The sequence below is a fragment of the Genypterus blacodes genome, unplaced genomic scaffold (assembly GCF_046128005.1).
Source record: "Genypterus blacodes isolate CSIRO-AG114 ecotype Tasmania unplaced genomic scaffold, CSIRO-AGI_Gbla_v1 ptg000232l_1, whole genome shotgun sequence".
NCBI lineage: Eukaryota > Metazoa > Chordata > Actinopteri > Ophidiiformes > Ophidiidae > Genypterus > Genypterus blacodes.
In genome coordinates, this window is record NW_027467030.1 from 359,037 (window position 1) to 385,052 (window position 26,016).

The 26,016-nt window shown below is 44.3% G+C and overlaps 2 protein-coding genes across 3 annotated transcripts; one reads left to right on the plus strand and one right to left on the minus strand.

Annotated features, from left to right (window-relative positions):
• Nucleotides 1–109: 109 nt before the first annotated feature.
• On the minus strand, nt 110–13,308 carry tdrd7b (tudor domain containing 7 b). The gene is made up of 20 exons (XM_076170764.1): nt 13,213–13,308; nt 11,155–11,361; nt 10,464–10,608; nt 7,707–7,920; nt 5,724–5,806; nt 5,356–5,558; nt 4,865–5,236; nt 4,358–4,665; nt 4,074–4,266; nt 3,768–3,879; nt 3,473–3,675; nt 3,216–3,350; nt 2,517–2,600; nt 2,223–2,357; nt 1,945–2,055; nt 1,582–1,730; nt 1,231–1,460; nt 966–1,149; nt 679–839; nt 110–366 (listed from the first exon to the last, which is right to left on the minus strand). The coding sequence occupies exons 2-20, from the start codon at nt 11,359–11,361 to the stop codon at nt 146–148; spliced, it is 3,450 nt and encodes a 1,149-aa protein (XP_076026879.1). The 5' UTR covers nt 13,213–13,308; the 3' UTR covers nt 110–145.
• Nucleotides 13,309–14,025: 717 nt separating this feature from the next.
• On the plus strand, nt 14,026–25,982 carry LOC143016427 (dynactin subunit 1-like). Of its 2 annotated transcripts, XM_076170762.1 has the most exons (31): nt 14,026–14,156; nt 15,766–15,825; nt 15,931–16,125; nt 16,234–16,315; nt 16,658–16,689; nt 17,009–17,029; nt 17,624–17,647; nt 17,933–18,019; nt 18,348–18,500; nt 18,956–19,153; nt 19,297–19,501; nt 19,620–19,698; nt 19,809–19,968; nt 20,120–20,224; nt 20,508–20,699; nt 20,797–20,913; nt 21,056–21,208; nt 21,360–21,520; nt 21,685–21,853; nt 22,055–22,123; nt 22,306–22,518; nt 22,672–22,833; nt 23,014–23,145; nt 23,264–23,389; nt 23,491–23,633; nt 23,739–23,905; nt 24,077–24,195; nt 24,289–24,484; nt 24,762–24,835; nt 24,929–25,018; nt 25,123–25,982. In XM_076170762.1, exons 2-31 carry the CDS (start codon nt 15,808–15,810, stop codon nt 25,258–25,260), a joined length of 3,780 nt encoding a protein of 1,259 aa, XP_076026877.1. In that variant the 5' UTR covers nt 14,026–14,156; nt 15,766–15,807; the 3' UTR covers nt 25,261–25,982. The 2 variants fall into 2 exon arrangements, with proteins under 2 accessions (XP_076026877.1, XP_076026876.1); XM_076170761.1 differs by lacking the exons at nt 17,009–17,029; nt 17,624–17,647; nt 17,933–18,019.
• The last annotated feature ends 34 nt before the right edge of the window (nt 25,983–26,016 follow it).

The following is a 26,016-nucleotide window of genomic DNA, read 5'->3' on the forward strand; positions in this document are numbered from 1 at the left end:
AAGTTTGGGGTTCCAAAAGCCTTTGAGCACAGCTAAAGCATTCACTCTACCGCCCCTCAGATAGACTGCATGAAGCTTCCTTTGTGTTTTCTTTCCACAGCTAACAGAAATGAGACGACTGATTGAAGAGCGAGACTTCTTTTGTCTACAATTCAATGGTCACCTCATCAGCAAACTCAGACATGATGTCATGCACCCAGATGTCTCTCTCCTCCTGTGAAGTGTCGACCAGGAAGACCGTCAACTTCCTGTCCCAGGGTTGAGTTGCTTCCTGCACGGCCTCCAGCTGGGCCACCAGAGGTTTCTTCTCCACATGGTTCCTGAAAACCATGGATGCTTCCTCTGACCACTGTCTGGGCTTCAATCCTGCGGGGAAAGAGAGGAATGACATTTAAAATGTGATGTGTAATGCTGCACTGCCAAGCTTTGAGGAATATGCTATGAATTGAGATGATATATGTTAGTATATACGGCACTTTAAGTTCAAAGTCTTATTAAGCATTCTTCATATTTCATATCTTTGTCTTTATTCTGTGGAAAAGCATTTGTTTGGATTTTACTTTACAAATCAGCTATTTAGGTAGAGTCTGGACATGAAATGAATCAGCAACTGGAGCCACAGCTGGAGCCACAGCTGGAGCCACAGCTGGAGCCCGTACACGTCTCCATTCTACTCACCGGCGAGCTGAGCAGTGATTCCCTGGAACGGCAGCTGTCTGAACTCTTTGATCAGAGGTCTGATCCGGGCGCAGCTGACCAGCTCATGTTTACCGTAGTCCAGCTCGTAGACAGACACTGACCCATTTGTCAGAACTCCCTTCACTAACACACGATGCCAGCTGAAGAGAGGAGGAGGAGGAGGAGAGCAGAGCCTGACTGAACATGCATCATCCCTTCCCCATCATTTGAATATTCAAAACTCCCAACGGACATAAAGTAATAAAATAAAGAGACAATGCACTCACTTGTTCTCTACTTTGGCTGCATATATCTGGTTCTTCTCTATGCTGAGCGGCCTCTCCTCAGTCTTATTGTAGTAGAGAATCATCTCTCCCATCAACACCACCAGCTTGTACATATCTCTCCATGGCTGCAGCACAAAGTGGCCTGGATGGCACGCCACCGACACATACACATCCATGTTGTTTCCTATGAAGAAGGACACCGTGCTGTGATATAATATTAATCTGACATTCCAGCTGAATGTTTAGCCCTAGCCTGCCTCTGTACCTGCGGGGGGCAGCTCCAGGAGTGGGGGCAGCTGGAGAGAGGATGAGCGGGATGAGGATGGGATCTCTGGTGGGCCGGTGGCGGTCGTGCTCGCTCCTCTGCCTTTGCCTGACAGCGCCCTCCTCAGAAGAGGCTTGGGTGGCATAGAGGGCGGTGCTGGGCTTCCATTAGTGGCGTCACTGTTGCTGAATGTCTTGGCGGGAAAGGTGGGTGTGGAGATCTTGGTGGGACTGTGAGATTGGATTCATTCAAATGTAATACAATTAGTTTCAATGGATTCATTCAGTACTCGTTTATAAAAGTATTCATGCATGAATATGGTGCATAATGAAGATGAATGTGGAGAGAAACCTGTGACTCGTCAGGAAAACATCGGGTCGCTGCTTGAAGAGTTCAGACTGGATCATCTGATGATTGAGGCTGCGGGCCGGGTCGAGGAAGTTCTTGTCGGTGAAGAGATGGACGTGAATACAGTGCTTAGTGGTGTCCAGCTTGGCAACCTTCATGGGAAAGACAAGGTGGGTGTGGAGGGAAACAAAGAGATAAACAGAGAGGGAGGGTAGGAGATGAAGAAGACGCCACCACAGGGGGATTCTTCAGATAGACCCCCACACAAACACATCAGCCATGAACCTCCATGAAACACATTTTGTCCCATGGACCCTAATGTGAGAGCATAAGGGGTTAATCTGGTTTCAGAGGGAGGCCACTTGCCTTCATGCTGCAGTCAGTGGAGTTGAGGACTCGCTCTCGAAGCCACTGGACAGCATCCGGAGTCCAGGAACCGATGCTGACAGTCAGATCAGCTAGACAGCACTTCATGGCCTGAACACAGAGGGCTGCTGGTCATTGTCACACATGGACATGTTTCAGAGTATGTTTCAGAGTATTTCATAGTATTTTCATTGTCTGCAAATATGAAATCCGACTCCTTTATAGTTCTCTCTCTTTACAGTCTCTCACTTTTGTCTCCCACACACAGAGATGCTGACCTGTGGTGGGATGGACATGAGATCACAGAGGAACGGCGGTGGGATCTCTCTCAGCTCAAACACCTCCACTGAAGCATGGACACCCAAGTCAACAAACAGGATGTCCAGCACTCTGCTGCCGTGCAGGTTGGCGATCTACAAGCATAAACACATAGAGAGAGATCAATTCATTTCAAGGTTTGAGAGGAACCAAGAGGGCCACAGCAGGGAAGAAAAGATGAAACACTCCCTCTGTCAAAAAGATGTTTGATTTAATTACATCATCTGTGTATGAAGGTGGGAAATGCGTCTTACCTCAACACGGGACCATTTGCCCTTGTAGCGAGCCAGGCATCCTTTCCCACAGAAGGGTCTAGACACCAGGAACTCTGAGGTCACCTGAAGCAGAGGTGTGTTTCATTAGCGTGTGACTGTTACACTTGACTGTACTTCCCTTTGATGTGAATATGTTACTGTGGATGTTTGCCTATTTCTTTCTCATTTCAATAAAATGTATGAGTGTGTATTGTTATGATAGATAGATAGATCGATGATAGAGATTAGGATTTAAGATCTGTGGTTCTCTGTGTTGTTGATGATTTGTAAAATGTATCTAATTTAAATTTTTACAGAAATTAGGTAGGTATGATTCTTTTTAGTAAAAATGGTTCAGTCTTGCTCAAACACAGCATCAGACTCACCTCTGTGACCTCATCCTGCAGTAAGATGAGACGGAGCCATAAGAGAGCGTCTCACCTATAAAAAGCATCCGTGCCACCGTCCTGCTAACAGATTAAGTGGCTCCTAATTCCAGATTATCATTCTAATCTCAATCTGTCTGCAACTCTGTTAGAAGAGAAGATGGATTCTAACCATACATGCTAGAAGACATTACACTGAAATGAAGTGTCTGGTGTGGTTTTAAACTAAATTTGATTTGATGGATTAGTTGCTGGTGAATGCAAGGTAACCGTTACATGGTATTGATTAACTTGATGAAGTCATGATGATAACCTGTGAGTGGAAGTAGGACTCTATGTTCTCCAGTATGTCATTGAGCTTGGCGAGGCCTTTGGAGGGGAGCTGGCAGTAGAGGGTCCCATCTGAGCACACGCTGCTGACAGTCACGTTCATGTAAACGCTGTTGACCTGTGGCAAACCAAACCAGGAGGAGGTTAATGTGCAGCGCGCACACACACACACACACACACACACACACACACACACACACACACACACACACACACACACACACACACACACACACACACCTTTAAGGGACTTGCTAGTGTCTTGTCTTGCACGGCTTTCATGCATGCAGCATTTATGTTGACATCATCATCCTGCGACGTGTCGTACAGGACAACCAGCGGGGTCTGACCTCTCTCTAGGATCTCGGCCAATAGGATTCTTCCACTTGCCATCGCCTCAAATGTCTTCAGCACTACAGGTTCTTGACAGAATCGCTCCAGGCCTGCAAAAACACAAAGACACACACAAACATGGAGTTAGAGGACGGACAGGCGACTCTCCTGATAAACACGAGTGGATTCCCTTCACACTCACCTGCCAGTTTGCACTTGGTTGCCTGGAAGGGCAGTTTGAAAAACCTCTCGTGCAACTCAAACACTTTGGTCCTGCTGATCACCTCTGAGAAGCCATGATCCACATAGTACACCTACACAAATGATTAGGATATAGAAAATATGAACATTTCCTCAAACCTCATGACAACTGATAAGAAAAGGATGCACTGGCATTGTTGTGACTTAAATTATAACAAGCAATACAATCGACCTCTGATCGTATTGGTATAAAAAGGAAAAAGCAACACGTGTTTCAATTGTTGATTTCCTGTTTTGTGTTCCTCACCTTGACCTTGTCTGCCATGACCTCACACACTCGTGCCCTCAGGATCTCCTCCTCCTCCTCAGCCCGGACAGCCGCAAGCTGCCCAGAGGACGGAGACGACAGAGGAACTGGATTGTTTTTGTCAAAGCCATAAAATTCCCTCATGTTGTCCTCCATGGACTCCTGTGCGGTGGAGTAACCTTCACCAATGTACCTGAGAGGAGAGAGACCAAAGTGACAGATGGGTTATCATACTAACAGACACACTAACTTAGAACTGAACTTAACATGTTCTTCTCTCCTACCTGAGTACAACTCCATTGGTATTGGTGGCCTCCACAACTAGCACAGAGGGGTACTCCTCTTTGGGGATTTGCAGAGAAGGCACTGCCTGGGTATTGAGCCTCCTTTCCAACTCTTGCCTCAGCCTCAACTCCTCCTCGCTGGCTGAGGAACCCCTCCTATTGCAGTTTTCGTCTTCTTTTCCTGCGACTCCAGAGCTGCTCCTTCTGTACAGGATGGCCCTCTTAGGGTTGTCGGGCATTGGGTAGTCGATGGTGCAGATGTCAGAGAGGAGCTGAAGGTTCTCCAGGACTTGTCCCGGCAGTTTGGTCTGAACACAACACCAATGAACACACATATAAACACAACTGCTGAGCTTCAACTTGTAAGATACTTTTTCACATAAGAGTGTCAGCCAAACAGTGGATCATAACATCTTCATCTACAAACAATGACAACTCTATTAAGTGCAGTTGACTCACTAATAACAAAAGGTGTATGTTGATGAAAGTGCATGAAATGTGACTGACCTTGTAGGTGTCCTGGAAGAGCTTGGGCAACGCGTGGGCCCACAAGCCATTGGAGTACTTCACTAGCAGTTCTTCCATTTTCTGTTTCAGATCGGGGCTGATAGCTGCAGGGGAGGAGGGAGGACTAGGGGAGGAGGAGGAGGAGGAGGAGGTGGGAGACTGAGAGGAAGGTGAAGGGTGAGAACTGGTGCGAATCAGATGGTTGGCTGGGGGTCTCTGTTGGTCAGGGGTGTGTGAGGGTTTGTCTGTGGGGCTGTTGGCAGCGGTGGAGTTTGAGTTAAGGACGTGCAAAGGAGAGGAGGATGAGGCTCTTTTTTCCTTGGAAGGGTAAAGAAGAAGCTCTGATGAATTGCTGCTGCAGGTCTTTTCTACCTGTAAAAACAAATGAGAGGGACTCCATAGAAAAACCTTTCATAGCTCATACAGACGTTTGACTCAGTGTCCTCCTCAATCATACACAAGCAGTGGATGACAACATAAGGGATACATACAGTGCATATGTGTGTCCATGTCTCCAGATCTTTGATGGCTTCAGTGGGCAGGTCCTGCTTGTACAGCTCTCTGTAGATTTGAGGCAGCTTGGACACCCAGAACCCGTTACTATACTTCCCCAGGATCTCTTTGATGCGACCCTGGACCTGCTGCGGACTGTAGGGCCTTCCTCTCCCTGAGCTTTCATACACACTGGCGGGTGCTAGCAATTGAAACAAAATTCACAGGTGAAAAAAGAAACGCAAAGCCTTTTTCCCACTGCACAGGAACCTCCTACCAACCAGGATGAACTATACGCCTTCCTGTTGACAAAAGGCTACACGAAATGTATTTATTGTCAGAGAAAAATGTAGACTGTCCTACTTACGGCTGGTTAGTTGGGAGTTTCTAGAAAGGTGAGCGTGCACCTCTTTGTGAAAGCGAGACGGGAGAGTCATCCTTTTCTCTGGCCTGGGCAGAAGAGAACAGAATGAGGAGCAGGGCTTCATCATCCATCACAAGGAAAAGCTGGCACAATCCCAACTTGGAAACAACTTTTTCTTTTCCCCCTAACCTCGTTGTCTTGGAAACTTGTGGCATTCTCAGTGCAGTGGAGGCAAACTAACTACAGAGCTTCTTTTAGTTGAACATGTAATACATTTAGATCTGATAAAAGCTTGGCTAGGTGTGCGTCTGTACTGCATGAGGCAAAGTGTAACGTTAAACCTCCAAAAAGGTCTCCAGTGGTATTACAAAGTCTCAACACCCTGTCGGAGCTCTATTTGGCCTCTCTCACACACACACACACACACACCTGTCCCACAAACCTTTAATCAAGTTGATAGCCTCAGCCCTGCTATGTGGCTGCAGATTAGGTATTCAATCCTCAGAGTCAGACAATTAAAAACTGAGAATGCTTGGAAAGAACTCATCTAACTTATCAGAAACATTCATCACCCTATCAATCATCTATTAATGACACTCTGTCTCCACTGTTCCCTCCTGTTATCTCCCTCCAATCCTCCTGATCCCATCTCTTCAGATCAATCAAATCAATGGCACTGCTTTGTCTAATGTCCCTCCTGTCCCTCCTGTCCCTCCTGTCCCTCCTGTGTCTGGGTTAGTACAAATGATGTAATATACTGTACATCAGCTAACTGTACCTACTGTATCTGTGCCTGTTGTTATAGGAGACAGATGGTAAGATAATATCAGATGACCTCTTCCTGCAGACAGGCACTTTCAGGAAATGATAACCGCTGACATGTGCAATTAAAGCTGAACTCACAGCGTCTGAATAGGACCTTCATTTTGTACTTCAGTATAAATACAGCAATTCTTTAGATTACAAAAAATATGGAATGAGACAAATGTTGGCAATTTGTTAGCACTGATTTGACCTGATGAACTGAGGACACACACACACACACACACACACACACACACACACACAAATTGCCTGCCAGCACACTGTCCATTGGAAGCTGTAGAGGTATACAGAGAGATGTGCTGAGTCACTCTGTGTTGGTTTAGAAGAGTTAATCTAGCGGACAATAGAAAGGGGATTACAAAAGGGTCTCATCCCCCAGCTCTGGGTTCAAGTCCCCTGCCAACACATCAGGCTTTACGCCATGCTGCCCCATTGTGCTGAGGAGGGCCACCAGGACACAAGACACCCACAGGGACACAGAGGACTGATGTCACTTGTTTTGACAGTAGTTCAACTAACTTGTGCACTAATATGTAACAATGCTTCTACACCACTGCTCTAACAACACTGAATCAAGTTCAATGTCAGTCTGGATGATGCTGTTCAAGTCGTTCCGACCGGCATTGGTGTCGGGAAGGGAAATAGATCTGGGCCAGTAACCGGTGAATTGTGCGGGATCCCATTAATCCCAGAGAAAATGTAAGAATGAAGTGAGGAATGGCAGAGAAGCGAGATAAAAAAGGAAACAGAGGTGAAAGATAAAAACAGACACAAAGAAAGACGAGCAGAATGAACCAGAAAGGTCCTGTGCTGCTGAACAAGCAACTGTTGGGAGCTGTTTGTCAGTTCAACTGACTCAACTCAGACCACACAAAAGGGAGGGGGCACAGAGAGAAAGAGAGAGAGAAAGAAAGAAAGAAAGAAAGAAAGAAAGGAAGAAAGACATTGAAATTGTTGCTCATATGTAAACATAGTGAATTAATGGCCAATGCAGAAAGGATTAAAATGAGACAAATGATAAATGTTTAGATGTAAAAGTATCTACAGCCTTCATGAACTTCACTGACATTTATGTACAAAGGAAGAGGCGCGGTGTTTAAGTATTTAAGGAAGTGAGTGAATCCATTTCAAAGCTAATCCCTCTGTGTCTTCTCCACTCACTTCTCTGTAGGTTGGTTCACGTTCCTGGTGGGTGTGTTCTGATTGGATAACTTGCTCGGTTGTGTCCCAGGCCTGCTCTCTGATTGGCCATCGCTCATGTCCTTTGTTTGTCTGAAGTCTCCATGTCCCAATACCCGGCTGCCACCTCCTCCTCCTCCTCTTCCTCCACCTCGCCCACGGTGGTTCGGCTGCCTCAAAAAGGTCTGAGGTTTGGCTGTGGTGAGATAAAGAGAGAGGAAGAGCCATTTAACATGAATACCTTACAAGATACATGATAGGATAACACACGGATAGGATAACACACACACAGCTTCACCCTGCGAAACTTGATGCTAAGAAATGGCAGTGTGAGTGACAACTAGGAATTATGAATCCATTTTAATAAACAGGCACACCCACAATACATGTCCAGTTAAAAATGACGTATTTAGTATAACATTATTACATACTATTAGATTCACCAAGAAAAGTCCTTTGGAGTAAGTGGATGTTCAAGTATCACTCAAGATCTCATCATACATCCTGGTTCCTTCAGATTCAGGACATCCAGACAAACGACTTAATGGAAGTACAGACCGGTGTCAAGTTAGTGTTGTGACAAAATAAGGTGTTTGGCCACCATAATCCAGCAGAACAACTTGATTGACTTGGAACTCTATTAGATGGATGGAACATGATTCCTCTACAAGATAATCCCTCCCCTCACTCAGTGATGTGATGGTGCTGATGTTTAACACGTCTGTCTCAAATCTCCCATAAGTGCAGTTTGGGCCAAAGTACAATTTTTCTAATTTCTATATTCATCAAACTCTTCCAGTGAACCCTCACTTCCTGTGAACAGAGGGATTGTCATCCTGGAAGTGACTACTCTTACATCACTTTGTGTTGGGCACCACCACTGCTGCAACAGCTGCACACCTCAGGTGACACACAGTCAACATGACATGACACAACAACAGAATCACATCCATGATAAACACACTGAATGTACAAATATCAATAGTCAAGAGCATAACACACCCAACAAAACACTCATTGCATCATTCACACACACACACACACACACACACACACACACACACACACACACACACACACACACACACACACACACACACACACAGTCAGCATGAGATTACACTTCTGAAAAGTGACATCACTCTGAGTCATATCCACTCCGGGCTCCATTTATCTCGTCTCTTTCCTCACTCTTGTCCTTTCCTCTCTTTTGTTCAGGGAGATCTGGCACTTGAACTCTCCTCCTGATTGATCACCCTGTTTCTCATTAAATCTTACCAGTGATAGAATATAGCAAGAAGATTTATGAATCACGAATCTGTCCATAACTCAATGCCGGTCAGTCCATTCATCAATAAATCCTTACAGCAGACACATACATACACACACACGCACCCAGACAGAGGCACACACACACACTCAGACGTCAGAAACCCGACAGACAGCAGCTACATACACACAGTATGGGTCAACACAAGCTTAAATGCATATATGGATGCACACACGCCCACACACTCATGTACATACATACTGTATATACGTACACACACCAACGTGCACACTGAGAGCAGATGTCGCGTCACCTCACCAGTATGGAGGCACAGCTACTGGTCTGTTTCTGCCTGAATATCAATAGCCCATGTGGCGAAGAAGAGGAGAGGAGAGGATGAGAGAGCGAGCCAGCGAGCGTGAGAGAGAGAGAGAGACGGAGCGAGAAGGAGAGAGAGAGAGAGAGAGAGGTTGATTGAATCAGCTGCTCTTTGCTTGCAGCTGAATCTTAGCTGCTACAAGGCAGCATTAGCCTGAAATCTCAACACTGCACCTCTCTCTCTCTCCTTCCTGTCATCCACCCCCTCTACTGCCTCCCTTCTTTTCTTCCCTTCACTTGTGAGCCCCTTTCTTTATTAGTCCTCCTCTCTCAGCAGACTCTCTTTTTCATTTCACCATGATTCACCATGATTTCCTCTCCATGCCGCTCTGCCTCCCCCCTCATTCTCCTCTCTTTTTCTCCTTCCTGCCCTACCTCCTCCCACTTCCTCTCTCACTGAGAATACTCAATAACCACTCTTCTTTTTTTCAGTTTTTTTCATGCATCACTGTCTAGTAGGTGAATGCACTGTAAATGGAGCAAATAGAGAAATAAGACATGTCTCTGTGTGTGTATACCTGTATGTCTTCATGTCAAACAATGCAAATCCCCACAACCAGACAGCATCACAAAAATGGAAATATCATAATATGATACAGACTTTGGACCATACAGATTTACTCACTGTACACAGCTGAACTGTAGCATAGGCCCAGAGAGGGGGCTGGAAAAGTTTGGAATTTTTTAAAAAGAATTCTGTGGCTTTATTGAAAAATGAAATAGACAAAATGAATTTGTTTCTTTGTTATATTAATAAAAATCTGTAGATTAATCGGCTAATTGGGAAAAATAATCTGTAGATTAATCGACTAATCAAAAAAGTTTTTTGTAAATTAATCGCGAAAAAAAAATCAGGTGTTAGCCCTACTAGATGGATGACACTACTTAGCTTTTACCTGTAATGGCTTCATCCAATTACTCCACAAATGTACATTATTTGATTTGCCTGGGATTTAAATCATCCTCATGACAACAGCAGCTTCTTGTCTGAGTCCAAGCTTCGCAAGGTAAGTAAATGTTCCAGAGTGCCTTCGAACAGTTAAGGTTATTTCATGCTTGACAAACATCTCACGGTTCCAACCAAATCTTACCATTCAGGATGAGTGGGGCACCCGGTTTGACCCTCATCTGGGTGTTGACAAGATGGGGTTGACCCATCTTCTTAGAGCTGCGCTGGCGAGCCACCACCTTGGCTACATGAGCCCTCCTGTTGGCTACTGAGGCAAAATACACCATCTGGAGAGAGGGTGAAGTAGACACACTGATATCATGAAGTGCCTCACTACAAGGGGAACCTCACCACATTTTAAATCTCGCCTGTATTCTTGGCTTGTATTTTATGCTTATAACTCTTTATATATAACTCTTAAAACTCTTTATAAACATGTATCACTTTCTTCTTCCAACATATGGACTCTCCTGGGGAAGGTGTCTAGAACAATTGAAAGCTTTGTTGTGTGTTTATGATGTGTTCATAAAGAGATATAAGCATAAATAAGGAGTTTTAACATAGCTGCTTTGACATTAAACAAATTACAGACCCCAAAAGATAATCATTTGGCATCTTATTCATTTGGATTAAACATATATACAATTATCAAACTATGGTTGACAAATGTGGATGTTACCCAAATAATAAGCCTGGCATTTAGATCAATTGTAAACAATGTTAGTGCTTTGAGCAATGTGAGTTGCTGACAAACTTGGACAGTGATATTAGAATGATGTATCACTCCTAACACGCTTTGACTGTTGCTCTACGTCACAGACACACACACATACTTCGCCAGAGCGGTTGCGCTCCATGTGGACTACAGAGGGCATGCTAGCGAGTAGTGCATCCAGCTGGTTGTGTCCAATCTGTTTATGTGGTATGTGCTCCCCAGTCAGCTCCTTGTACTCTGACTGCAGACGGGACAGAGACACTCCACCCTTGTTGGCCTGGAGGATGGTCCACAGCATCTTCTTCACCATCTCGGCGTCAGCCATCTAACAAAACCAGAACAACAAATGTACTCAGAGAGATGCTTCATCAGCCGAAGCAAATATCACCTGTTACCACGCATATACTAATCCAATAAAGATAGCAGTCATATAGATGTGTCATATACAATCTATTTCCATTTGAACACATTTCCCAGTCAGTAGTATCGGGCTGAAACATTTCTTCTGTTCTGCCTTCAGCTGTATTCAGACCTGAAGTGAATCTGAATACAGCCGCACATTTTGGGACAAATAAAATGTTGATACAAAATTTAAAACAAGCCTGAAAGTGACCGATGATGATGTGAGACCGTTCAAACCTTTAACACAAATTCCCCCTGTGGGTCAGTGGTTGACAGTCTAAGCTTTTTTGTCTTCATCTCATGATCAGATTTCCAGAACAAGTAGTGTCTTTCAGTTGGGCTAAAGCTTTCTTGTAAAAACCAATGAGAAAATTTCAGGGAAGAAATTTGTAAATCAAGTAAATCATCGTAAACTGAGCATTTTGCTTGCATTGATCTGTCTAAAAAGGTTGCATATAGTCTAGAACCCCACCTGCTAATATGCTCCAGAAAAGCCTTAAAATGTTACAGCAGCCTACTACACATACTGAAGGACTAAGAGAAAGAGTACGGGACTTCCAAATGTTCCTCTTTCATATAATCTAGTTACATTCCTTCCCCAGATGGCAAACACTCAATGTTGTTAAATCAATCTTGTAGCCAATTGGTTAAGGTGCAGGACTGAACTGTAGGACTTTGCAGAAAAGTGTGATATAGCCCACATTACAAGGTCTTAACGAAAATCCCAATAGATCTGGACTGTGGCAAAAATAGAAACACGCCTTCAACAACCATTTCAACTTGAAGTTTCCTTCAGTGCATTGGTGTAGGTTGGAAAAATGCAACAGATCGTTCAACTGAAACTTCTGTCTGATGCTCTCTCTAATCAGTTTAGCACACCAAAGAATGCAGACACAGCAGAAAAAGAGTCCCTCTCTCAGCATCACATTCAGTTTCTATTACAAAACGTTTCACTTATTTCAGGTGTGTTCAATCAGCAACAAATGACGCCTCAAAGTATGGAAAAATAATAAAGTATAATACAATGTAAGCAGTATGTGAAATAAAGCATAGAATGTCCACTACTTTTAGAGTTAATCGAAATAAAAAACGATGAAATAACCTCATACGCGTGTCAGATTTACTTTAGAATTAGTTGTGTGTGAGGTAAACCTTTAGGCGACAAACAATATTCTCGGATTTTGTCCCAGCAAACTTGTTGATTTGATTGATTTTGCAGCGCTGACCACAGCCAGAAAAGAGAAACTACGAGTGACGTAATGCGTCACATTTCAACTCCACACCCTCCACCGGGATAGAAACTATTTGGACAAGGTTACTCTGATACTTCATTAGAAGTGAAACATAAATGCAGTTTAATTGTTTCGACAAAGTGAAAGGGTCAAAATGATCAGGTGTAAAGTCCGACAGTGACACAGGTAACATCGACTTAATACCCCCTGTCATCTCCGGCAGCTTTCGGAGTCAGGTTAGCTGGGAACAGCTAACTAAGTACCGGAAAACGCAGAGATTGTTTCTTCAATTTAAACCTAAAGCTAATATTTCAACACCAGCTACAACGGATATTCACGTCACCATGTTTTAGTTTGAAAGACAAAACCGGAAACATCATTTTTATCCTAGCAAGCTCTACAGTCCTCCAGACAGCCAGCATATCCTATAAACGCCGCAAAACCAGCTAAACAAATACTCGGTTTAACTTTAATGGGTGTAACACTTTAGAACTTAAGAAAAGTAGATGGAAGTCAGAGGGAAAGTTGCGCAAAAGTTATACCTTGCTTCACGCAGCCGGGACGGTGAAGTCGAGCCGTGTTTTGAGCGATCCCAGTCGCTGTCACTCGCACTGGGCGGTGCGGAGCGGGAGCTCGGGGCCGGTCCCAGTATCTGCCAGCCGGTACGGCCACAGCCTCTCATCCGCTCTCTGATTGGCTGTGCTTTGCATGCCTGTGGGTAGTTACACATGCAGTACTGTACACGTGCCGACAGGGGGCGCAGGGCGAGACTCGGGGCAACTTCGGTGTATCCCCTCACTAAATATCCACAAATAGAGATTACAATAAGAATTTATGATTTATAACTCACATTGTCAATTATTTGAACTATTTCGAGTTTTCTGAAAAGCATTTTATTGACAGTTGAACAGGTTATTTGAAAAGTGAGCAATCTTTTGAGTTTACAGTAATAGAGTCTGGTGACATCAATTGGACCTCTGGCCAATCCCACCTATAATTTCTAACAAATTCCAGAGCTTCCTCCTTCCTGACTTTATGGCTCACAATGCTTGATAAGGAGTCGACTCTGTACCTGTAACCATAGTGATACAACATATACAAAAAGTGTTGCTGAGCAAGACAGTGAAGCCCAAACCGCTCCTGATGTGCAAGTTGGCTCCTTGCATGGTTTGCCTCTGTCATCAACCCATATACGTCAAGTTACCTTTCACATTCTGTACTATACTGTATGTCCTTAAAGGAATATCATCACATTTTACGTCAAAATGAACACAGCCACTACGTGTGCTAGTTATCATTTTAACTTCTTGTCTTACGCTCGTTAAACATAGAAGAAGCCCCACCGGAAGTTCCCAGACGGAAGTGACGCCCGGATATACATCTCAACTCTTTGGTTATAAAGGGCACGGTCGCTAAAGAGGTTTTATAGGTTTAGTTAGATACTCAGAGGAGCTTTGTGTGCAGAAACCTGCTCCTTGTATGTCAGGTAAGCTCCAACACTTTACTCAACACTCACATACCGACCATGTTCCTCCACGTCAGCTAGCGCTGTAGAATATAGCGTCTTAGCCCAAGCCAGCTGTAGCTATCCACATATGACTCATAAAATCATAACAAAAAAAAGACAATGAGCTGTAAATTATATTGTACAAATGTAGAAGTGTGGTGAGGGATGAATGCGGCCTTTAGTTAGTAAACTACAGCTATTTTAACAGCTTGGCTGGTAACTGTAGCCTTCTTCACATTTGCCTCAGCTAGCCACTGTCAGTCTGTTTTGATAGCTTGTGCTCATTGTTTGATCAAGTGTCTTCAGGCACCGAAGACGGATTCAACACACCATGGATCCAAACATGCGGGTTACCATGTTTGTAGCTTCGTAGGATGCAGTACTCGAAGAATGCAATCATTTTTGTACCTGCATCTCAGGTACGGAAATGAACCTCCGTATCCAGATCAATCCGAGAGAGAATAATGGAGTTAGTTATACCGTTACATGAACGAACCACTTACTTCCATTATGAATCTGATCACAGTGATTACTCTTTAAAAAGATACTTGATGTTTTCTGGGTGGAGCCATTAAGTGACCTTTAAATTCATTGACTGGTTGCTTACTTTATGTGTCAATACTGTGCAGCATCAAACGCCCTGGGGTTTGTTTACTTGCTCTGGCACATTAATATGTAGATGTAAGGGGCGTGTGGATGGTCCTGCCCTGCCCTGCTGTTAGACAGTACCGCCCTCTAGTCCAAGTTCTAAGGAGAAACGGATGAGAAAGTAGAGCACAATAGAGCTTGAAGTTAAATCTTCACCTTTATCTGTTGTAACCACCGTAAGTCGTTGTCATGGCTATGAGGAGACGGCATTCGTATAGTCCTCAGGTGAGTGGAACACATACTGCAGTTTGATAGATGCAGTTGATCAGGCAAAAGTAAAATAGGTTGTTAGCACTCACCATATAGCAGATGTAGAATTCTTTGGTTTCATCAGATCTGTTTAAACAAGAGGCACAATGTGTCGTTTAAAAGATGATTTGTTTCAGAGGCTTCATCTAAACTATGTTGGCTTCACTACAATGATCCTGGCTGGTAGTGAGAAACCTTTTCCATCCAGTCTTCTTCCCTGTGGAGTGAAACATCCAGCGTGAAGTTCACATGTCCCCACATTATCCAAGGAAGGTTAATCTTAGGCAGCTGGTTCAGTTCAGAGAGGTGAACCGTCTTCAAGCCTTTACCATCGAGTCCATTCGCCTAAGATTAACTAACCTTCACAGACGGCCAGAGATGTTACACTCTACTGCAGTCCTAGTTCACTGAATGGCCATCTTTGTTTAGCCCAACAGAGGGGATGCTTGTTGATCAGCCTGCCTATTGTGGTGTGGGCCTTATGACTGAGTGTGATTATGTGTCCTGTGTGCTCCGAGGCCTTAAGAGTCTCTTGGGATTGAATTTGAATCCTAAGGGTTTTTTTTTTTTTTTTTTTACATGGAGCAGGAGTTATCAAGCACCGAAGTCTTTTTCATCTATCGTCTCGCTTTCTCACTCCCTTCTTCATCCCAACCTAATTGTAACCAAATTCTTCCCTCTAATTTTCCAGCTGACTAGTCCATTGATCGGCAGATTGAGCAGTGGAGGAGCAATGGAGAAGCCAATTACTGTAAGTATTTTTCAAAACAGACAAGATTTTGATGTTTGACAGATGAATTACTGTCACCTTGTGTGTCACGGCTGGACTTCTCACGCCTCTTTCCTTCTCTCACAGGTTGGCTCCTTTGTGGAGGTGACAGGGAAGGGTCAGTGTGGGACTGTGGCCTATATTGGTACGACCCTCTTTGCCTCCGGAAAATGGGTCGGTGTCATACTGGACGAGCCCAAAGGCAAGAACGATGGCACTGTGCAGGGAAAACGCTATTTCAACTGCGAGGAGAATCGCGGGATATTTGTCAGACAGTCCCAGGTGAGTGAGATAAATGTTCTTTCTGTATTTGACTATAATTCCTGTGTCCATTTCCCCGCTTGAGTGTGTGTTGTTCTGACCACACACTATTTGTCTGTCACTGTACAGATCCAGCTGGTGGAGGACAGTTCCAGTGCCACCTCACCAGAGACTTCTGAGTCTGTCACTACCAAGATACTCAGGCAGAGAGGTAACCTGGGGCAACGGCTCCACTATAAATCAAATAACCAATTTGAGACTGTTGTGATTTCACATAAAGTCCTACGTTTTGCTGAATATTTGTATCATTGAAGAAAGCGTTTGACATAACGATGAGCATTTGGTTACGATTGTTTTATACAGAGAGGGGAATTTATTTATTTATTTTACATTCACTTTAAACTCTCTTGTACTCTGTTCTTCATACTTGCATGACTTTAAAGAGGTATAAATATTAAATGTATGTAGGCTCATCATTTTCAATGGAGTAGGCCATGCACTTAACCTGATTTAATGCAGTTAGTGATAATGATTCCTAATTCTTTACCTCCAGATATTCCAGAGACTCCGAAAACAACAAAACTGGTAAGTCTGAACCCCCCCCCCCCCTTCAGAATGTGCTTGTAGTAATCTTGAGTTGTTTTCTATTGCTCTAAAGATAGCCGAATTCCCAGGGATCTGTTTACAGTTCACTGTATATGAACGGGGAATTAACTTTAAACATTACCTGCTATTCAGATCACTACCAACCTTCTGATTGCTCAAAAACCAGTGCTTTGGAATGAGCATAGTTCTCTCTCAAACAGTTTGTCAGATTGTGATCATGTGACCCTACACCTCTGGCTGTTGGCCCTACAACCTCCGTGTTGGACTGACTTCCTGTTTTCCCTAATAAATCTTTCAGACATCTGCGAGCGTTAAGAAGGTAGACGTGTTTAAGTCCCATTGCACTGCACACGTGTCGTCGGCTTTGCCTTTGGTGTCGTTCATCACATTAGGGTGGCAAATGTGACACCTTTACTTTTGCACATCACTTGCGCTACATTGATGGCTGTCATTCACACTTTAAATTCCATTCTGGATGTCTTTTGCCCACTTTTCATTTTGACATTTGGTATAGAAATGTTCACCTTTTTTATTTTGCTTGTTAAATGCAAAGAAGTCATCCAGCATGCTTACTGAAATAGAATCCACAATGCTGTCTCTTTAAGGCACAGAGGCTGTTTCATTCATTCTTCTTGGACACTTGGCCGGTCTTGTCAGATTGTTGTTGCATGAGTCCACAATTTGTTCTTCTCTTGTGGCTTAATTCATGAAGAATTGTTCCGTTATTGCTTTTTGGAATGATAAGACTACAGTGCATGCAGAATCCCAAGGTGCGCATTGATGTTGGATGTGATTGTGATGAGATACTAACCTTCTTAACCCTGCTTCAACTCTGGATGTGTGTGTTCGTACACGTGTGTCCATCCATTTGTCTTTGTTCTCTCTGCACTTCACTCCCTTTCTCCTTCTCCAGTACTCCGCTCGCCGTTCTGCCAAGGTGAGCTCATCGACAGCAGGTTATCAAAACAGATGAATACTAAGCACAAGTTAACTCCCCTCAATATTAGAAATAAAACATTACAGGTTTAAGCTTTGAAGGTGGCTTTAAAATGCAAGACTTTCAGATAAAGGGCACAGCTTAGATTGTTATTATTATTTTCCCAAAGACAGTGTGGTGACATCCTAGGACACAAACCTTGATTTAACAAGTTTTTATAATAAACAGTGCTATGAAAGGTTGATCTCTAACCTGAGATGAACTGTCTCTATCGCACTGTGGCAGCTGACCACGCCAAGTCGCCTCATGTTTGCCACGCCCCCCCCTCCTCTCCTGCTACGCTCCACCAGCCGCTCTGCCTCGTCCCTCATGGTATGCTCCCTTCATATTGGAGTAGGAAATGACGTCACGGGAGGTGGTGAAACGTTTGCCACGGAAAACTGCTGCACTTCTTTGCCGTTGTGGCAAAAATGGAGGATTCTACTTCTTCCATTCTGTTAGATTAAATCAAACTGGTATACAAACTATTCTGTGGTGTGTTCACTGGATGAAGCTCTTGTTTTGAAACACACCATGGTGTAGTGGCCTTGGCCCGCTTCTTTATAACCTGGTTCACCTTTCCTTAACTCTTTTCTTCACTAACGGTCTCTATGTATCTCTATCTTTATCCACTCTCACATGAACCTGCCTTTGTCAACAGTCATCTCGGGAGAGTCTCTCCTCCTCCATGTCTGGTGACGTCAGTGAGGCAGGCTTGTCCTCACACCAGGGGGCACTAGGGGCCCCCATTGTGCCTCAACCAAGTGGGTCGCCTGCAGCACTGGCAGCGTCGGTCCCAGCTACTCCAAGCAAAGTGAGACTTATAGCTGCTAAATGGATTATTGAAAGATTACCAAACTGGAAATATGGCTCATTGTTCAAGTACTCATTAAGGCTCTTAAAAGGCTACAATGCTTATTGAAATGCATTTTATTATCCTATAATGGAGCATGTAATCCTTGAATTAAATGCTTAATAAAGTCACATTTAGGACATTTGGAAATTCTATTCAATTTTATATATTTGATATACTGCCAAATTACATCAAAAGTTATCTTGAGGCACTTTTCACAAAGAGACCCAACATTCACCCACCAGCAAACACTTGATATTGGACATTACATTTTACACACTCTACAAACTTTGTAGTTTTATGTTTTGTTTCTATTCGTGCCTAGAAAGAAATTTCAATTAAATACTTTCAAGACATTAATTTAACCTACATCATTTTTGTGCTTTCTCACCTCCATCTCCATCTGTTCTTCTCAGGAGGAGGAGTCACTGCGAGCTCAGGTCAAGGACCTGGAGGAGAAGTTGGAGACATTGAAGATGAAGCGAACAGAGGACAAAGCCAAGTTGAAGGAGCTTGAGAAGCATAAGATCCAGCTGGAGCAGCTCCAGGAGTGGAAGAATAAAATGCAGGAGCAGCAGACCGACCTACAGAAACAACTGAAAGAGGCCAAGAAGGTACAACAGCCTTTTAGGAAAACTACATACTTGTCTGGTTAGGTTGCAGCCTTCACTACAGATAAAGAAATGGGCGGTTAAGAAGCACCAGCTGTGACAGAATGATTGGAGTCTTATTGTGTTTTTCCAAATCTTCCTGCCAGGATGCTCGTGAGGCTCAGGAGGGCAAGGAGCGCTACATGGAAGAGATGTCGGACACCGCAGACGCCATAGAAATGGCCACGCTGGATAAGGAGATGGCTGAAGAACGAGCAGAATCCCTGCAAGTGGAGGTGGACTCACTGAAGGAGAAGGTGGATGAGCTCTCCATGGATCTGGAAATAATAAGACATGAAATTGATGAAAAAGGTTTGTAGAAAGAGTGAATGGTTGTGTAATATTTACACCAACGCATAAATGGCCCCTTTATTTGTCTGTCGTTTTGAGTTTATCAACATCTTGCCCATCATGCACTGCTCTCCTACAGGCACAGATGGAGCTGCCTCAAGTTACCACGTCAAACAGCTGGAGGAGCAGAACAGCAGGCTGAAGGAAGCATTGGTCAGGTAAGTCGGATGTCCCTAAAACACTAGTGACGCATAATGAACGTATTGGAGGCTTAGCACTTGTTGGAGAAACTAATATCGGAACACATTCTGCTTTTCATGCACCTCAGGATGCGTGACCTGTCCACTTCAGAGAAACAGGAGCATGTGAAGCTACAGAAGCAGATGGAGAAGAAGAACACTGAGCTAGAGACACTAAGGACTCAGAAAGAGAAACTACAGGAGGAGGTCAAGCATGCAGAGGCCACTATTGATGAGCTGAAGGAGCAGGTAGGTCAGGGAGATAAAAAGTAGGAGACCAAGGAGTGTTGATGGGTCTCAGATACTGCTTTCATGATGTTTCACTCAAATGACCCCACCCCTGATTCAGACAAAACCAAACAGTAACTGCATGTACATACCTGGTTGTGTTGTTCACAAGGTGGATGCTGCTCTGGGCTCAGAGGAGATGGTAGAGACCCTGACAGAGAGGAACCTTGACCTGGAGGAGAAAGTCAGAGAGCTCAGAGAAACTGTGACTGATCTGGTCAGTGAAGCTGCATTTCTGTTGTCAACATGAGCACCTGTCAAGTTTCATAAGCAAATATAACCGATTATCACAGTGTGCATTAGTTATGTTTACATCTTCACACTAGTTAGTTTGATTACATACTGAAATAGCCTAGCTTCATTTCCTAGATTTGTCAACCTAACTGTAATAAGCACCAAAAGAACGTGGATCTGTGTGTGTGTGTGTGTGTGGTTCTGTGTGAGAGAAGAAAAAGAATCGGCTTATTGACATCTGACTATTTGTTTTTTTACACCAACAGGAAGCAATCAATGAAATGAATGACGAGCTTCAGGAGAATGCCAGGGAGACTGAGATGGAGCTGAGGGAACAGGTGGACCTGAGTGGGGCAAAGGTTAGAGAAGCTGACAAAAGGGTGGAGGCTGCTCAGGAGACTGTAGCCGACTACCAGCAGACCATCAGCAAATACAGAGAGCTCACCGCCCGGATACAGGTGGGTCAAAGGGTGGAGACAAACACAAACACAAAACGAAGGGAGCACAAGATGGACACTCTGGTTCTATATGTGCTTACTTCTGTCTGTGCATTAGGAGGACAACAGAGAGCTGGTCAACCAGCAGAATGCCAACGCTGAACAAGTTCAACAACCTCCTGCAGAACTCTTTGACTTCAAGATCAAATTTGCAGAGACGAAAGCTTATGCCAAGGTAAGAAAGGAGCAGATGTGACCAGTTTGACTTCTGAGACCTCTCACATACTGCCTGCCTGCCTGCCTGCCTGCCTGCCTGCCTGCCTGCCTGCCTGCCTATGGAACCCATTTGAGAAATATGTGTGTCTATGTGTCCCCAGGCCATTGAGATGGAGCTGAGGAAAATGGAAGTGGCCCAGGCAAACAGACAGGTGTCCCTCCTTACCTCCTTCATGCCCGACTCCTTCCTTCGCCACGGTGGAGATCACGACTGCATCCTGGTGCTCCTGCTCATCCCCAGGCTCATCTGCAAGGTACGAGATTGTGTGTTTATACGTATTTGTGTGCATTTGTATATTTGTTGTAAGCTTTAAAACAAAATGTAAACACTGATTGACGGAAATTGCAAATTGGATGTCCAGTAATTGGATTGTTAATGTTTGCCCCTGTGGCTGACGTGTGCAGGCTGAGCTGATCAGTAAACAAGCCCAGGAGAAGTTTGACCTGAATGGGAACGTGGTCCAGGGAGCAGGATTCAGAGGGCCTCCAGGAGAACAGCGCAGCTTTGCTTCAGGACTGGTCTACTCCCTCACCATGATGCAGGCCACCCTGCACAAATATGAGCAGTAAGCAGGGTCATCACTAAGGAAATGTGGAGAATGAATCAATCCATCTAATATCTCATAATCTCTTTTCTGAAAGGTTCGTCAAGTCTCTTTTACTTTGAGTCTAGTTCATTATTTCCTCTCTCTCTCTCTCTCTCTCTCCCTCCCTCCCTCTCTCGCTGTAGGGCTCTGAATTCCTGCAGTGTGGACGTGTTCAAGCGGATGGGTACACTGTACTCAGAAATGAGCTTCCACGAGCGCTCTCTGGATTGTTTAATCGACCTGCTGCATAAAGACCAACTAGACGAGACTGTTCAGGTGGAGCCCCTGACCAAGGCCATCAAGTACTATCAGGTAACAAACACAAAGGAGGTTGGGAATAAATGCTTCGTCAATGTCCCGTCTGTAAACACAGACATGGTCACGGTCTCTCAGCCCGACAAGCACTATCAAATCTAATCAAACAAGCTCAGGCTACACTTCATATGTACACACTACTATTCAGTACAAACGCCATGGAAACGTGACCTTATTCACTGCCGTTCTCTTTCCCAGCAACTGTACAGCATCCACCTGGCTGAGCACACTGAGGACTGCACCGTGCAGCTGGCCGACCACATTAAGGTTGTTTCTAATCTTCTCCCTCACCTGGGTTTGGTTGTCTTGTATGCCTTTATAAGTAACAGACTATAAACAGTGATAGCAGTTTAGTTTCCATGCAGTTATCATTTACTGTGTTATGGTCAAATTGCAGAAAAGTGAACTAATTGATGAACTTCTCTCTTCCCCCATCTTTGCACCTCCAGTTTACCCAGAGTGCCCTGGACTGTATGGGGGTGGAGGTGGCTCGTCTGCGTGCCTTCTTGGCGGCGGGACAGGAGGGTTCCGGCCTCGCTGTCCTTCTGAAGGACCTGGACACTTCCTGTTCTGATATCAAACAGTTCTGTAAGAAGATAAGGCGTCGCATGCCTGGAACAGATGTGGGTGGAGTGCCTGTTGCTCTGAATTATGCACCGCAGGTATGGAAACATAAACACAAACAGGCAGGAGTGAAAGTTCTCAGGCAAATGCACACTGAACTTAACATCCACAGCATGTCAGTGTGAGGAGATGGACCTGGCAGGACAACTCATAAGTTGTACCTCTTATTGATGTCCTGTCACGGCTTGCAGGTGTCTGAGACGCTGACGGAGTGCAGGGTGCAGCTCACTCGAGTGGTGGCGGTGCTGCAGGAAGTGGCTGCTGCTGGCGCTCAGGTGATCGCTCCTCTGGCTGAACAGGAAGGAATCAATGCTCTCAAACTGGAGGATATCACCTGGAAGGCTGTGGATCAGGTACCATGACAGTGACTGATCTGTTTGATAGTGTACAGAACAATTGTTGGACACAAATGCTCTCACTAATTCTTGCAAATAATTTTAATTTGTTGTAAGTTACATTGTGGGGATCGCTGTATCAAACATGATCAGGAAGATGTCTGGAGTGAAGTTTCTTTTAATCTTTCCTTCAACCAGATGTATGGATCCATTGGTCAGAACTCCCAGGAGTGTCTGCGTCAGTCCTGCCTTGCCGTCATTGCTACAATGAACAAAATGGCCACAGCCATGCAGGAAGGAGAGTATGATGCTGAGAAACCACAGAGCAAGGTACAGTCCTAAGTACTCAGGAACGGTTTTTAAAATTGTTCCCAAAGAGTGTATGTATCTCAACCCTACCCCCATATCTTGCTCATGCCACTCCTCTCTTCACCCTTCTCGTCTTCAGACTCATCCAGTGGAGGTGAGAGCCAATGCTGTCAGAGCAGAGATGACTGATGCAGAGGGCCTGGGAGTGAAGCTAGAAGACAGAGAGACGGTCATTAAGGAGGTCAAGAAGTCTCTTAAGATCAAGGTGAGAGTCCAACAGATTTGTCCTCAAACTTCTTTCTTCAGCTCGTTCATGTTTCACTATCTGGTGTTTCTTCTACCTCACCTCTGACTCTCCTCTGTCAGGGCGAAGAGTTGAGTGAGGCCAACGTCCGTCTGAGCCTGCTGGAGAAGAAGCTCGACACCTCCACCAAAGATGCAGATGAACGGGTGGAGAAGATTCAGACCAAACTGGACGAGAGCCTTGCCCTGCTTAAGAAAAAAGAAAAGTAAGAATAAAAACCAGGGATTTAAATCTGATTCATCTCTCTCTAACTTTAAACTGTATTTAAATTGTTTGTGTCACCTGCTGCTCACCTGTCTTTTCTCCTCAGGGAATTTGAGGAGACCATGGATGCTCTGCAAGCTGACATTGACCAGCTGGAGGCAGAGAAGGCAGAGTTGAAACAGCGGATCAATAATCAATCAAAGATCACCATTGAGGGTCTGAGAGGCCCAGCAGCTTCAGGAATAGCTTCCATTGTCCAGGGATCTGCTGGAGGTAGCCTACCACATTTGTCTACATGTCAAAACTATTTTTGTGCCAATGTCTTCATCTTGACAGTTTGATGTGTGATTGTAAGTGAGCACAGAAGAAGCCCTAGACGACACTATCACCGAGGCAGCAGGTGGAGTCCTAGTCTATGTCTAACCATTTGCCCCACCCGTGCAGGTCTGTCCCCGTCTGCGGTCGGCCCAGTGCAGGTAGTGGACTCTCCTCTCCTCAGGCAGCAGGTGGAAGCTCAGCGCCTGGGCATTAAGTACCTGAAGAATGAAAACAACAGACTCAAGGTACACAGGGAAACATTGACAGACTTGCATTGATTCTGGACTGACATGAAATAGTTTAAACTCAATAATACACGTCTGTCATGTTTCATATAGGCAGAAAAGATGCGGGCCCAGCTGGCCTCTCTTCCTCCTCTCCGCCCCCCAAAACTGCCACAGAAGCCCAAAGAAAGCTCCTTGCCTCCACAAGGACTAAACACAGGCATCTATCGCAGGACAGACCAACTGTTGGCAACCCTGCTCAAGCTGAGCGCAGAGGTTAAAGTGGTGGACATAACTGGGAAGACATCAGGTGAGTGAGTAAAGGCAGCATCCCCTTTGGTGCTGAACAAAAGATGCCAAAGAATAGCAGTCTACTTTACATTACAACTCAATTTTCTCCTCTTGAGCATACGAACATACTTGGTTTCAGAAGTTCTCCACTAGAATTTCAAATTAAAGCTAAACTTAATACTTTTCTCCTTCAAGCATTTTCCCTTTCTATAGTATATTGTTAGTCCTGCATGTTTGCTGCCATTTCTAACCAAAAGATTGAATACATTTTCACATTATTTGCTTTTGCTTTTCAGTCAGTGCCGGTGCCCAGCTGCTGGAGCAGACGGCTCGACTGCAGAGCCTCAGTGATGCTCTGGACAAACTCAAGGTGACAGCATTGTGTGCCGATGTTACCAAGTCCTAAGTTAGATGGTTACTGTGAATGAATGTCATTGATTGATGTTTTTTTGTTCTGTCTCAGGGTGAAGTAGCTGAACACGTAGTCTCTCATCAGCCCGGAGCAAGGATTTCTTCCGACTTTGCCACCTTCCCAGTTTCTTCTTTTGTAAAGGTGATGCATCTTTGTCTACCTGCACTTCCATAACATTCATAAAGTGTTTCAATGATTCTAAAGTCTCACAACATTTGTCATACCTTCACATTTTGTGTTCGCAGGCGAAGGAAGAGAAGAAGGGAGAAACGATGTTCGTCGGTCGTGTTGCCATTCCTTGTACCCACGGACAGGAACAAGTCCACCGCCTCGTCCTGTCGCAGCAGCAGCTACAACAAGTGCATCGCCTCCTCATGGCCTGAAACAGCATCTAACAAAAAACCCTATTTCTTTCCTTTTTCTCCCTCATTCAAACTTTCACTTTGTACTTTTTCTCAACATTATAACTTTGGTAATATAGCTTACACAAGAGTCATCGTCGTGTTCTTAATGTTGCTACAAATCAAATAGCTCTTTGCTAATTCTACATAGATTTGCATGTAGTGTCAAGTGGAAACATGTCATCTTAAAAAAAAAAAAAATACAGCACTTGCACCTTTTTCTTTTGTCCTTTTGTTTTCTGTTGTGAGTCAAACTGATAAAATCAACCAAAGTACTCAGCAGGGAACCCTTTTCCATTAATTCCAATTTCTATAATGTATGCCGGACAGAAATGCCCTGCTATAAAGTCTAAACCAGCAGAATAGAGTTTAATGTGGGATTTGCTTCATCATGTTCTTCTGCCAGTTGTAATGCAACTGTAACATGAAATCAGAAGTGAGCAACCACCACCGGCACTACTGAATGGTCTCTCACCACATACTTTATATTATACATGTGTAGAACATTCAACACTAAAATCACAGAATAACTTCATTTCAGTTACTTGTTTGGGTTTTATTAATATTCCAGGTTTCTAGCATTTTGTTATTTCATTTGTTTTAGTGATAGATGGATTAGACTGCAGTACTCTACGGGACCATAAATGATGGTGCTGTTTGTGTACATTTGACTTTGTTGATTAAAAACTTCCCCTTAAATTGAAGTCATGATTATTCTGCTGTATAAACTTCACAGAA

Bases quoted from the DNA above. Each gene is read 5' to 3' on its own strand.
- tdrd7b (XM_076170764.1), bottom strand. From the start codon at position 11,361: ATGGCTGACGCCGAGATGGTGAAGAAGATGCTGTGGACCATCCTCCAG. The intron at 7,921-10,463 runs GTAAGATTTGGT...ATCTCACCACAG, and splicing joins TGCCCCACTCATCCTGAATG to CCAAACCTCAGACCTTTTTG. The intron at 2,358-2,516 runs GTAAGACGCATT...TTATGCTTGTAG, and splicing joins GCAAATGGTCCCGTGTTGAG to ATCGCCAACCTGCACGGCAG.
- LOC143016427 (XM_076170762.1), top strand. The intron at 16,316-16,657 runs GTAACCTGGGGC...CTTTACCTCCAG, and splicing joins CAAGATACTCAGGCAGAGAG to ATATTCCAGAGACTCCGAAA. The intron at 17,030-17,623 runs GTAGACGTGTTT...CTCCTTCTCCAG, and splicing joins CATCTGCGAGCGTTAAGAAG to TACTCCGCTCGCCGTTCTGC.